Source organism: Pagrus pagrus (genome assembly GCF_965226575.1).
Source record: "Pagrus pagrus genome assembly, chromosome: 3".
In the NCBI taxonomy this organism is placed as follows: domain Eukaryota; kingdom Metazoa; phylum Chordata; class Actinopteri; order Spariformes; family Sparidae; genus Pagrus; species Pagrus pagrus.
This window is the reverse complement of record NC_140187.1, coordinates 2,710,731-2,725,918: the sequence shown is the minus strand read 5'-3', so window position 1 is coordinate 2,725,918 and position 15,188 is coordinate 2,710,731. Positions and strand designations below refer to the sequence as shown.

At 38.1% G+C, this 15,188-nt stretch overlaps 2 protein-coding genes across 3 annotated transcripts in view; one reads left to right on the top strand and one right to left on the bottom strand.

Moving 5' to 3' along the window:
• The window catches only part of angpt4 (angiopoietin 4), a 72,847-nt gene that overhangs the window by 47,902 nt on the left and 9,757 nt on the right, over window positions 1-15,188 (bottom strand). The window lies entirely within an intron of this gene.
• Window positions 7,943-14,036, top strand: LOC311254818 (uncharacterized protein; the record flags this gene model as incomplete). Its single annotated transcript, XM_084348813.1, has 7 exons — window positions 7,943-7,982; window positions 9,215-9,328; window positions 11,193-11,432; window positions 11,821-11,889; window positions 12,018-12,104; window positions 12,247-12,299; window positions 13,131-14,036. 7 exons carry the CDS (start codon window positions 7,943-7,945, stop codon window positions 13,413-13,415), a joined length of 888 nt encoding a protein of 295 aa, XP_084204939.1. The 3' UTR covers window positions 13,416-14,036.

The window sequence follows — 15,188 nt, the reverse complement described above, 5'->3', positions numbered from 1 at the left end:
TGTGGACTATCCTATGAACGTAAACCGTGTGGCACACTTAGCGTCCAAGATGTGAAATAATGTCTGAACCTGATAGTGTAGCGGTGCTGTGATGGATGAGGTCCTGACCCTCCTCACACTTTGTAATTCTCAACACCTGCGAAAACACATGATGGGATGTAACCTGAGAGGCTCATTCACCGAACCAGAGGGAGGGTTTAACACATACACACTGAGTGGACAGACAGAAGAAGGAATGACAGGATGAATGAATAACACAGCTGAGCTGAATGCATCAACTCTACATTGATAGAAAATATGTAGGAATAGTTGTCTTCAACTATTATACATACATATAAATACCAATCTGTCATAGAAAACTAGGTGAAAAGGGATGAACTTGGTTATAAGATCTACAATCTACTGCCAGTTGGAGAAACAATCATCCAATCAAACCTTTGCAGGAATAACTTCATCTTCTGGAACGCTGCGTAAAACATAAATAAAAACAGAATTAAATCATTTACAAACAAACTGGGTTTACTGACCACAGTTTTACGAAGTGTTCCTAAGCCCATGTGTTTGACAAAGCGTTGAACCTCGCCCCATCCTCGTGTCCAACGTCCGAGCATTTCAATCATGATACTATCACCTGTTACCAATGAACCTGTTTACCTGTGGAATGATCCAAACAGGTGTTTTTGGAGCATTCCACAACTTTCACAGTCTTTTGTTGCTCCTTTTCCAACATGTTTGAAATGTGCTGCTACTTTTGTGGATTCAGGGTCAAACGCAGAAAAATTACCAGTTAAAAGTTAAGTGTTAGTTTCTCCAACTGGCAGCCCAGTCTCTAGATGTAATAAAATGTTGGCATTGTACATTTCTGCCACTCCCCGCTGCAGTTACCCAATCATTGGACCTCCTCCGGCCACCTGTACACCTGTTCCAACTTCCCTACCAGTCTTGCAGTTTGGACCGAGCCTTTGTGACCTCGCACTAACAACAACAGCCACTTCTGGGTACGGTTGTCCATCCTGTCTGAGTTTCTATTATATTTGCGAGCATCTTTGATATCAACTCAACAGCGACACCTCAGACTAACTGACTCAAGTGACTGACTAAACTCAAGCTGCCATTTTCTTCCATCTGTGGCCAAACAGGAAAATGAAATCTCCAATCTAAAGTTAGTGAAACGTTGTTATTAATGAGATATGCTTTTTAGATAAATTAGATTTATGCACTTTGAAATCACATCATGAAAAAGAACAATTAAACTGTAAGTAATAATGCAACAATAATTACATATTTATTTAGTTAGCTGTTCTAAACTGTTCCCTCCCCAGACAGCTTAACAACCATTCACACCTGAGCTCACCTGGCCCTAGCAACCCACATGAAGGCCGGTTGGTTCAACGACCCACAAGTGGCCCTAACGACTCTGAAACTCAGAGCTCACACGTGTCCTTAACGACTCTGTAAGGACACTCCCACACAGAGTTTAAAAGCCCGCAACTCCCGTCCAGTTAGTTTGAACTGAAGAAGCCTCTTGAGAGGTGAAACGTCTCGTCTCAAACTGAAACCAGTCCAGTTTTCTACGATACAGCACTTAGTATTACCATGACCTAGATGACTGAGAACCTCTATCAACATGTTCTGAACTATCATCACACCTTCTGTGTCGGCTGGAAATTATTTACAATAAACAGGACAGATTGCTACTGATGGGTTAAAGCAAAAAAAAACATATAACACCCCTTTGACTGAAGTATTGAAGCACGTAGACTCCTCAACGTGAACTTAATAATTGTTTAACATGTTCAGTAGAAATGGCCTTTCAGATGAAAGCACTGCAGACACATTTTGACCAAATTAGGTACAAATGCAACTGTATCAGTCACTCTTAGGCCGAAAAGTTTCCAAGTATCGGACAGGCTTTGTGAGAGTCACTTAAAGCTGAGCTCCAATCTTTGTCTGTGTTTATCTTGAAGATTGCTTTTTCTTGACTTTTATTACACTCAGTCATATTTGTTGAGCTTTTATGACTCTGAAAAGAAGATTAAAAAAACTAAAGACATTTATCATTTTACACGAAGCACCTCAGAGATCACAGGAGACTTTATGGCTCGGAGCGAAGCCTTCTATCTGAAAGAGTCATGATATTATGATGGGTTGATCTTTTTTAAGCTTCAGTGATTCCTTCAGTACCTCCAGAAAATGTTGTTGCTAAATAACATTAGCTGAAACTGGATTGATAAACCAAATCCAGCACACTGGCTGGTTTATTTGTGTGGTTTCTTCTTACTTCTCTTTTTTTTTTTAAATTATGCAAAATCAGACAATTTGTTTATAGAAGCGTCCAAAGGTCTGACACCACTAGGTAAAAATACAGACGTCTCTTCTTTCCAGTTGGATTAATCTTTATGTTTATTTCAGGTTCTATTGTGTGAGATGTAAATTTTATCTGCTGTGACATCTTTGTTTTCCATTATTAACATACCTCTCTCCTACAGGACGAGTTCATGCCAGTTTCCTGGTAATGATAAAGATCTGAGACCTCAATATTTTAATATTAAAATTCTAACTTAAATCTAGCAACCAGAGCATGTAAACAGTATTGTACTGTAGTGAGCATTCTCCATCAGCACAGAAGGGAGAGACATCAGAGCCGAGGAGACCGGGAAGCAGAGGAGGTACGTTAAGACTGAATCATGTCAAATCAGTGTTATTCTGAATCTTTTCAGGCAATTTGGAACAAGTTTATTTTGTTATCTTTTTAGTTATCTGATGCTTGTTTTTGTGCGTAGACTCCTTCAGTAAATACTAACTTTGTGAGGCTTATTGTGTAATGCTCAGTTTCTGCTGACACTATACCAGATGGCTGTTTTGAATTAATGAATGAATAGTTGCTGTGAACTGTTTTCATCAAAATTTTAATTCTATGTAAAACATATATATATATGAAGCCTGAAGTGTGCCAGTTGAATAATTACAGACGTTATTACACTATGATCAATGAATTAATATAAGTTAATACTGAACGTCTCTTGGTGTTGCAACTTTACATTTGTTTAGGTTGAATTTTCTATTTCTCTCTTGTCATTACACTGTGCTTATGTTCTGATTAGGTTTACACACAAAAACCACTTGGTTAGAGTTAAGAAAACATCATGGTGGTTTGGCTTAAAATACCCGCTTTGCCCCAATCCATGGACCATGGAGACAGTCTGACTTCCGGGAAAAGCACTTGGTTTTGATGCCACATAAATGGCTGGAAAAGTGCACAGGTGTACAGGTGGACCTGCAGTCGGCCATTTGGCGGCCTTATTTGCCTGTCGTAACGCCACCACCTCCCCCTCCACCTCCTGAAAGTGTCTTATGAGCATATAATGTGAACACGAGATGCCACGTTTGGTACAAATGTCAACCTTGGACGTTTCTGTGGTTTGCAGAAACATTTACTGCTGACATTGTATCCTGGAGACTGAGCTGCTGAAAAAGAAAAAAAACACCCAAAATATAGACCAAATAACTGATCAATTAAGTAATGATCAATGAAAATATTCATTAGCTGTAGCCCTAGAGATGTCTAAAATATTTCTCAAAAAAAAAAAAAAATCTCCTGGCGTGCACTGAACATTACGAAGTGATAATAATAGTTAATGGTGATTTTTTTCTGTTTCAACATTGTGGGCGCTCAACTGAAAAGCTCTTCTACATGGACAGCTGTTGTCCAAACATGAAATAAAGAGGTCAGGCTTTTTCTGTGTTGCATTAAGAGATAATAATGTTTTATTTAATGAAAATGTCTCATAGTTTATACACAGTAGCATCTAAACTAATCTCCTTGTCAAGTGTTTCTGTCCGGGGGAAGAAAAGGAGACAGGAATGCTTTCAGGGAGGGAGTAAAAACATATCATTACTTTAAGGAAAAAAAAGGAATTTACTGCAGTTATATCTTCAGAAAGACTTTAGATTTCAAAAGCTTTGCATTACTGGAAGGAGATTTCCCACCATTAGTGATGATCATGTTTATACTTTATTATCTGCTTCATTCTAACTGTATCACAAAAGTAATTCAAGACCTGATAAGAGAGGCTCTGAAGATTAAAAAGGTCAGTCAGTGAATTAATGGTATAGAAACACTATGAAAAAGTAATTCTCAAAGCAACTTTATCTACTTGCTTTAGTGGCTTTTCAGAAGTGAAATATAGCTTTAATGAGAGTTAAATTGGTGGCTTATTTATTTCAAAATGATGGATCACATTATTAACCAGTTGCAGAGCTTCTTCCCTTGTTGTGTGCCAATCAGTGACGGGGTTTAGCCTGGTGGGCGGGATGAACGTGTGTCTGACTGTTACAGAGTGGAATTTTCAGGAGTTGATCCTGCAGCCGCTGGTTACTGACAGGCTTTTAAACCCTTGAATAAACACACTACAGCTCCCCTAACTCCAGGGTAACATTAACCCTCATCAATCAAACTTCACAGTGAAGCTCCTGCAACCTCTAACAGGTTCATCACAACATCACTGCTTCACACCATTAGAAATCCTGTTGTATCTATTCAGTCGTGTAAACCCGTCACATAGACCTCTACTCGTGTTTCACAAGCATGAAGTAAATACATTTATCTCAATAAAATAACATTCTTCTGTTCATTTTTCAGAACATCATAGTACAAATCTGTTTAATTATTTTTTCAGTTCCCTGATGACGTGTCTTCTCACATCTACTCTTAAACTGTGTTATAAACTTCCTTAAGTATTGCCTGGTGAAGTTTCCTAGTTTTACAAAGTTTTCCTACTTTAAGCATTTCAAATTATATTCCTAAATAATAGGCATTACAGTCACGCGTCACCTAGAGCTTCATCAATGGATAGCAGAAGTCGTTATGGAGAGTATCAATAAGTAACATATTGAAATTGCAAATATCTGCAGGATACTCTGTGGATCGAGAGGCCTCGTCATATAAAGTTCCATCAGAGTCTAAACATTATAACCACAGCGTTTTGTTTTGTTGCTAAAATGTGCCACGATATTTGCTGCAGGGACAAAACTGTGAGGATGGAAACACTTAAAATACTGAAAGCAGACTCTGCCTCTCTCTCTCTCTCTGTGTTTGTCTATTTTGGATGCATTTAAAAACGAGAGAGGTTTAATACTTTCTGGGGTCTGTATTTTTGGCATGTGCTCTGAAAACTAAAAACAGTTGTTTCTACGCGCCTCCCCTGATGATGATGTTGGTTCTGGTTGTGAACGGGCTCAATAACAGATCTAAATAAATAGCTCTGTTGGTTATAACAGTTTAGTTACGAACATAATAACGATGTTTTATATTAGCCTTCCCTCTCCTCATCGTCATCCGCTGCCTATGCCTTCTGTTACATCTTGTTGTATTCACACCTGGGATGCCAAGTAAAATAACTCCATGGTAACAACACAAAAATCATAAATATCCACTGACACCATCACATATAAGGTTGATTCCCTCATCAAAGTCTGCTGTTGATGCAATCACCCCTGTAAATGCTCTTCTCACCAGCAGATTGTAAATAACTAATAGAGCTCAATAAATCACAGCCAGTCTTTATAAACAGCAACCAACGAGAAATTTGTGTGTGTGTTTGAGCGCTTGGATTTGCTCTCCAAACCCGTTACCATATAAAATCTCTATCTTATCTGTGTTTTCTTTCCAGATTGGCAGGCAGCTCCACGGATCGCAAACACACCCATAAACCATAAACACACACTCAGCCATTGTTCCATGTTTCACTTGGAGCAGATGACATACGTTATCAGACTCCAAACCCACGGCATCGGCCAAAAAACATTAGTGTTTGTGAAATAAGGCGGGTGTCCCTCCCAGTCTACACAGCCAAGATACCCAGAGAGGACTGTCTAAGAAAATGATCCGTTTTATTAGTTGTGAGAGATGGCCTTAAATTGTAGGTTTCAACACAATCAACACAATCCGATGGTGTGTGTGTGGAGGTCAGTGTGAGGACTTATGGTACTCACACACTACAGCATGCTCCTTTAACTTTCTTCTGCAACCACTTTTATGATATTTTTATTATTCTACACTTGTTTTGCTGCAGTAACACACTGCTTCACACATTTACACACTCTGTTGTTGAAAACTGGTGGTGAAAGCTCCTTCAGTGCCTCAAGGGCACATTCACTGACCACATTTTCTCAACCAGCCCTGTACTGCGACGTACTGTCTCTTTTGTCGCAAGACCTTTCTTCTGCTCGCTTCCCAGTTTTGACTCCAAGTCATGTTAGGCCAAACACCCATTTAACAATGATTTGTTGCAGCTCATCACTGATCATCTGAGCTAAAAGCTAAAGACACAGTAATCCAGATACTTACATGTATGTATGTATGGAGACACATGCCTCTGATAAACATGTAAGAATGAGTAAGGATCCCAGTGACTTTGCCTCAAAATAAAGTTTAAAAAGCGTTTTTCTTTTATGTCTTTTGAGGAAAGGGGCGGGATATGTGTGATACAACCATCTCGTGTAACAGACTTCTCTAGTCTAGAAGCCTGAAGTGATCTGTCTCTTTCTTATAATATCTCTGCTTGAGAGTAATTTCATAGAAAACAATACACACATGTTGATGATTCATCCTGCGCTTCGGAGCAAAGAGTAATTTGCATCCGATGAAACAACTTCTCGGATTTTTATGACACTGTTGGAGAGGAGTGTTTATTGTGGCTGGGCATCACTGATTCAATGCTAGAGAGCGCTGTAGTGATGACGTATTTTTGTGGGCTAACCCAGAAGTAAGCATCGCCCTGGTTCCCTCGACAATAAGCCCAGAAGCCCCCTAGATTTTTTTATTGAATTTTGCAATATTGCCTAAAACACCAATCATTACCTGCAACGCATGTCTGAGGAATCAAACAGTGGTGGCTTCATGGGAGCTTGAAGCAAGATATTAACCCGACTGCTGGAAGGCAATTACTTAAAATCTAAAATATGTCATATTAAACTTGGCCCCCACAGCATCCCTGCCTTAATATTTCTTTCTCCTGTCTGTCTCTGTATGTTCAAATGCCCCAACATGTTTCACTACTGTTTTATTGGAAATAGCTGTATCACACTTAAACATCAACAGGTGAATCAGAAAAATAAAAGCACATAAAATATTACAGATTTATCTATTTAAAATAGCTTGGCAATTAAATCTAATGAGGTAGGAATAGCTAGGTATAAGACAGCACCTCATTAGCAGCAGTTTGTTTTGGTTTTGTGTTGTTGGCAGGGAACTCAACATGATTCACATCCTGTCGGCTCTACAGAGCCTTCAAGGTTCATGATGCAATCCTGTAAAACACAGCAACTTGTAGAAAGCGGGGGGGTGTATCATCATTGCTATTGTATTTAAAGTCATACTTGTAGTCATCATTATTATTGTCAGTTCCCTTTTTTCTCTGAAGCTTTGCTAGCTTCTGGTTCAAAAACAATAGTCTGTGCTGACATTAACGCTGCTGAAACCCACAACTTCTCCTTTAAGCATTAATAGAGCCTCTTGCTTCATTAAGTCACCCGTTTTTACATTGAGGAACTGTGGATTTATGATGCAGATATAATTTACATGTTTAATCAAATCCAAATAATGGCCATGACGACGCTGTGTGTCTCCTCCTTATATGTGAATATAGTTACTTTCAATTATTCCATTTCTGACATGCTGTGTTTACATCAGGTACTTCCTTTTAATCCAAATGTGATCTCTCTCTCTCTCTCTCTCTCTCTCTCACTCTCTCACCACTAATTTCCTCTTTGCAGCCAACGTACAGAAACAAGGTGTAAAGAGGAAGGAGCGATTGTGACGGAAGGATTGACAGAAAAGGGGGGGGGGCAACTTTAACATACTACAGAAATTCAGGACACACAACACTCGAGACTGACCGATTGGTTAGACACACCGCTCAGAGGAAACTAAATTTACACAATGAAGAGCTTTCTTCTGCTCATCCTCTCACTGATGACAGGTAACGTGATTACAATTACCTGATATTGAAATTAAAAGGTGCACTTTGTAGTTTTGGGGAAGAAATGTTAATCAGAAGATAGAAAGATCGTCACTGACTGAAATGTTGTGTCTAAACAGACTAAATAAACAAACTCTTTATTTTCATGACTGAATAAACTGAATGAACAAACTGACCCTAAAGGACAACACAATTTCATACTGTTTTACTTTGTTTGTATGTGGCGGACCCTGCCACCTTTCTAGCTTCAAACAGTGTTCTGGGACCTTATTGGCCCCCGAGAACAGCTTGTTTATTCAGTTCAATTCTGAGTTTAACTTCTTCTCCAAAACTACATAGTGTAGTTGTATAATAAATGTTTCACCAGGACCTCTAAAAAAATTGTTTCCAAACATATTGTATGTTCTGGTTTGAGCTAATTGTTGTGTGTTAATGCGCTTTACTACAATACTGCTTTACTCAGTACGAGAAGAAATCCTATGGCAATAGACTGTACAGCAATCCTTTACAGCTCTATAACTCCCGCAATCAGAAGAAAATACAGCAATCCTTATTAATTCAGATGTAAAACAGTCGCTAAGGGAGGATAATCAATACATACAAACTCCTCTAATGGACAGGAAGTAACATTTTGTTTTTGTTTTGTTTTTTCAAAATTGAAAATCATTCAAATAAGATTTACTGCATATTATTGTCACTGACTGTTGTAGTCTCTAAAACAAAACAACAATAACAAACATCACAATAACAAAACAGACAGAAACACGTACGGGATAATAAAAGTTATACATATAATTTACAGGTAGTCACAACAGTGAGCCAAAGACCTTTCTGCTGAGTCTCCCAAAACTTTGTCTCATATTACCAAAAAATAGAAATGAGAGGTAGCTTTCAATGAAAACAAGTTTAATTTGACAAACCTGTGAACAAGTAATTATTCCTGAAACTGTTTCCCAGCATGATCCAGATGTTTTGTTGTTAGAGATCATATCCAGACGACTGTTTCAGAATCTGTCATGATATGAACTTTTCTCTTTGATTTACAGGCTGTGTGGCCTCATTTACAGTGAAGGGATGCCAAGGAGGATGGGTCGAATTCACCTGCAATTATCCAACACCAGAAAGAGAATATGACAGTGTTGTTGTAGAAAAGCCAAATGAAAATTGGATCAAAAGCACAGCAAAAAATAAGTGGGAACATAAATACAGATTTTCCGTGTACCATGACACAGAACATAAAAAACTCAAGGTGGCCATCAAACGACTAAGACCTAAGAACTTTGGAGAGTACGAGTGTCAGTTTCAAAATTCATCAGATGAGAAAGAAGAAGTAGACATTAAAGTTGGTAAGAAGTGTGGCATATTTTTTTTTTCACCATCTCTCATGTCCTTTGTTAGATCACAATATATTTTTCCTATGCTGCATAGTGTGTCAGAGGACACGGGAAGTTGAGCAAAGAAACTAGTCAGTACACAATTGTTAAAGATAACATTAAAGCTGGAGTGTGTAAGTTATTTCTGGCGTCATTTAGTCAAAAATCAATAATAACCTTTCAGCATATTGTAATTCATAGTGTTATGACAGAACACTGGACTTCTGTGTCTCCTCTTGGCTCTGTATTCAGGCTTTAAAAAATCAGTGACGGCAGTGTTCAGCCAATCACAGTTCATTTTACAGAGCAAGCTGTTTTGGGCGTTCCTATTGGTTGCTCGACCAAAGTCGATGCGCATTTACGTTCCGTGAAGGTGCAACGGCAGACATCTCGGCAGGAAAAGTCGCTATCCCGGCATTACCAACAAAAGCGTACACGGCTAAGCAAGCCAAAAAAAGGAAGACCGATGTAGAGAAACGAGAGTCTAAGAGGGAGAGTGACAATAGATGGAATAAATCGTATGTAAACATTGGACAAGCATATCTGAGGTTGAAGGCTGAAGTTGGATTCTGAGCTTGCTGTTCTTCTCCTGGACAGGTGAGCCTCCGATGCAAGTTTTAGGTAGCTGATAATCTAAATGTGTGGTAGTAATTGGCTGTGTAGTTGAAATGACCGTGAATCTAATAAAGCAGGCTGTTTGTGGTCACACTTGACGAGTAATGTTGTGATTTGATTAGCTTTATGCAAGCAAGTCAGAGCCAAAGTCAACGTCAAATGTATTGTCAATACCCTTACATATACACGACATACAGAGGACATGAAAGCGTAAAAGTTAGCAGCTGTGACAGAAAAGTTCCGATGTGAATATTACAAGCGCTACAGTCGCGCGCGTCCTCGAGAATGGAAAGTGAAAGTGTGGAGCTACGGAGTCGAAACAGGGAGGGGGGAGCGCAGTTGTTTCCATCCCAGTCTCATGCGTTTTTCACACATTCTACAAACTCCAGCTTTAAGGATATAATTTTTTTGCATTAAAATGTCTAAAACAAATAGACTTTGTTATATGGTGTATTGCTTAGTTGTGTAGTTACATCCCAACAATGTTCAAACACAGAAATCCAAAATCATTTATTATCTATTTATTTAAGGTAAGAGTGTGTTTCATTCGGTCATCAGTCGCTTCAGACTTCAGACTTCCAACAGAGTCAGAGAGTGAGAGAGGAAGTCATCAAACGAGACTAAACTTGAAAACATTACTTCATCTGTGCCTGAGTCGCATTAATAGATCCTTTTCTACAACGGTCAATCTTTTGTTTTTATTTGATTGAGAGACCTCTAGTGGAATAAATTATGTATTACAATTATGTGCCAACAAGAATCAACGTGATTGTGTGTGCAGAGAAAAAATACAAATATTTTATTAATGTTCTGAATATATACAAATACAGTTATAGAGAGTTAAGTTTGTCAAAATATCAATAAAAAATGTTTTTTGGTTTTATATTATATATGTGTAGGCTACATGACAACACAAACCATAGTTTGGTGACAGATTTGAAAGAACTAACGTGTCACACATGCAAACATACAGGTATACAGACAATACTTCCAGGATTTTGAAATTAAATTCCACACTGAGTCAAGCCTCCTCCTATTTCAAGTCAATCCAATAGGTAGGATAATCTATTTGCCATGAAGACATATAGTCAAGTCATGACAGATACACTGGAGAGATTTTACATGTTTACGTTTCTTCTTTTGTTTGCAGAGAAAAACGACTGCCAGAAACTATTTATTCAAACTGCTTCAACAAAACCCAACATCACATGTAATTATCCAGGAGACGAATACGAGTCCGATGAGAAGTTTTTCTGCAAAGAGAAGGGTTCAACCTGTGAGGATATTTTAACGACAAAATCTTCTCCAAAGTCAAACGAGAGATTCACTCTCACAGAGACCAACAGTGGCTTCAACATATCCATCAGTCACGTGTCCCCAAGTGATACTGGTGTCTACTGGTGTGGAGTCAATACAGGAAGTTACCGAGCTACACTCACACAAATACGACTGGAGGTTACAGGTAAGTCACTCACATCTGAAACTTTAACCAGGATAAAATGTTGACATTTCACATTCGTGCAAATCATGGATAGTTCAAATATGTGTGGGTTTATTTTGTATTCTCTTCAGTTCTGATATAACTGATGCTAATAGCAGCATCTACGCTAAACTCTTGAGCAGCTGCATTGTTTCCAAACAAACAGCCACTTTTCTTGTTGGTCATCACATCTAAACCACTTAAAAAAATTTTGTGAGATTACAGAATGACATGATCTTGCAAATCCAGCTTCGAAAAGCAATTTAACTACAGAAAGGTGATAAAGATATAACCTCATGTTGGACTTTATAATTTTGTTTACCTTGCCACTATATATTTGAAATCTGTTGTCTATCTTCACTGCCTCCAGCTACATCAACACCATCTGTCGCTTCTTCAACCAGATCAACACCTACAACTCCATCTGTTCAGAGTATCGGTGAGAAAGCACTTTAGTTTTCTGAAGCCTTCTGCAGCAGAAGCAGGAGGAAGATGTGAACGTTGCAGATGAGTTTCGGTGGTTTAAAAAAGGCTGGTCATCCTGTTGTGTGGTTTTATCTCTTGCAGGCTCCTCTCAGTTGACTGCAATCATTGCTGTGGTCGTCTGTGCAGCTCTGCTGGTGCTTGCGCTTATTTTGGTTTTCATCTACAAACGTAAGAAACTTCTCGCAGTTTGCAGTCATATCACACACACATTCACACACATATACACATATTTACAAGCATACGTATTTTTGTAGTGACAAGAATCAACTTGTTAATTTATTTTTTTCTTACATTTTCTTTTCTCTGTCAGGAATCCAGCATTCAAAAAATACAAGAGGCGAAAAAGCTCAGAACAACAAAGAGGTAAGAAAACATATTTGTGTAAATAGTTTTACTCTGTGTGTGTGTGTGTGTGTGTGTGTGTGTGTGTGTGTGTGTGTGTGTGTGTGCGTGTGTGTGTGTAAGCGTCCATGTTGCCAGATTTAATGGACAACAACGGAAATGGACTGTTACATGCTAGAGGCCCTAATGTTTGGGTTACAGTATTGCCTGCATATTTTAACATTCAGAATTTGATGTATATTCCAAAGCACTTCTCAGTCTTCAACCATTATTTTCCTCTGGGCATAGATTGTTTATTCAGTTATGGAAAATACATATTTCTGAGTTTGTTTTATTACCCAATTAAAATTGTAAATATTAAAATTGCAAATTTGAACTTCTTCTCCAAAACTACATAGTGCCCCTTTAAACACAAAGCACAGTTAAGGCTAATATCTTTAGTGTTTAGACAAATTATAACTTTTGCCTGATGATGGCGCTAGATGAAAAGATGAGGGATCAGCAAAGTCATAACAGTTCATCCTGATGAAGACATGAATGTCTAGACCATATCTGATGGCACTCTGCTTGTGGTGCTAGGAAAATTCAGGGGATAATTGTTTGTCATTGAAGTCATACAACCAAACCAAACCAAAATGTTGTTGTATGACTACAATGACAATGTGTCTGATGAAGACTGACGTCGCTGATGTCCACACACTACACTGAGAAATACACAGAGAAATTAGTAGTCTTCTGCCATCAGTATGGTTGGTGCTTATTGTTAGGATTATTGATGCATATAGGATTATTATGCATATAGGATTACTGATGCAGACCTCATTCATCTTGTTTTTCATTCTGCTCTGGAAGGATCATACCTATGACGAGATACAGGAGCGCCCCCAGGAGCCAGACTCAGGAACTGCAATCAAAACCATATATACCACTGCCAACTTTCCCACAAACCCCTCTTCTGTCATACATTATTGCTCCAACTCCAGCTTTAAGACCGGCTCTGTTGAAGTCAGTGCTGGTGACACATATTCTACAGTAAACGACAATGACCAACATCCCACCTACTCAACTGTCAATCACCCATCAGGACTTTCTGAAGACCCTTTCTATTCAAAGCTCAAAGAGCCGCAGCAGCCCTGAGAGAAGTCCCGACAGTTTACACCTCGATTCCTTTTCTATTTAAAACAGACTTGAGACATTAATGGATTCCTTGTATCGTTCACTTTGTTTGATTCAAGGTTTAGTAACTGATTACAAGTTTTCAGTTCTGTAACCAACAAAGCAGTTCAACATCAGCGTCCACCTCAAAAAAGGACCGCAGAAGTAAATCCAAGTTGACAATATGCACATCGTAGTTGATATGATTTACAGTGTATATAAAATATATGAAGAGTTCATTTTGCAACAACAGATAAGCATTCTGAAAATGAATAAAACAACACCAGTCTGATTGATATTCCTTGGTGTGCAACAAAATAATACAAAATGAAAAAAACAAATGAACCCTTCATATATATTGGATGTTGTAGATATGTTATATAATAGTTATATTAATTTAAATTTATAATAGTTGCATGAGATATATACAGGTGTTTAGACAGTGTGTGAAATATTGACCATTGTAATTAATCATTTGGTATTTTTACAGTTAATATGTATTGATGTTGTTGCTTTAGCTTGTGCTGAATTTGTGATATTATTAAAGGGGATATACTTTAATGTCTCACCAGGTTCAACTGGTCTGGATTAGGGGCGGGGTTAGACATGAATAAATCTGTAAATGTGGCGTTAGAGGACTAGTTGATCTGAATTAAAGATTATATGGGAAAGTGTGGATCTTTGTTTTCTAGCAAATGACTTTATTTACACAAATTACAGCTTTGCAATGGATTTAGCTGTTTCATTATATCCATTTTAATATTACTGAATACTACAAGAACGTCCTCAATTCAATTTATTCATGGCCTCACGTTTCTATCAACATAATGAGGGAACGCTGACGTATCACAAAATGTTGATAATTATCACAACGGTAACATTTTCATACAGCTGAAGCATGATGAAACTCTTTATTGTGACATTTAGGTTAAGATTAGCAGTGGATCGTGTTCTCTGTTAAATACTGACAGTATTGAAAACTAAAGCCTTAACGTAAACCAAAGTACTTTGGTGTTGTTGCCTGGGTGGACACTATTGACAAGGTCCTATATTTCATGTGTCCACCATCCACCCGTACCACTTCCCTACAGCTACTGTGTGCACACTAAAGCAGCTATTAATGTGCTTAACAAAGTTGCCATGGAGCATAATCATGGCAGCAAATATATTTTATTTAAAAACATAATTGGCAAAACAAATTAGTAGACCATAAACTTAATATTTAGGAGACAGGGTTGAGTTGCAATAACCAGGAGTAAAACCAATCAAGTCACTCAAGTACTCTGTAATAATAAACATATCTAAGTACAAACATAAGATCAAACAAAGAATAAACCAGGAATCAGGAACAAGGAACAAACACTAACAATACAGGAAAGTACAGGAAAGGTAAGGCAAAAATTGCACATATGTGTACTGTAATTGTAGCCCGTACATCATGTTAACTCCTCTGGGTGAAAGCAGTAATATATGCTTTAATAATTTAAATTCCAGGACAGAGATAGAGGTCAACGTGAGGTGCTTTTAATGTGTAGCTGCAGCAGTAGGTCGTAGCATATCGGTTTGCATTAGCAGTAAATTAACGCAGCACTCTACAAATAGTGAGCGTCTTTTCTTGTAAAAAGCCAGTTTACGGGGTATTAATGGTGTTGTTACAAGCTTATTAGTCAGTGGGAAAACTTCAACATCACAGTAAACCTTCTCACTAGTTACGTCTGTGAAGTTTTTGGTGAAGCTGAGAACAACTTTGATCTA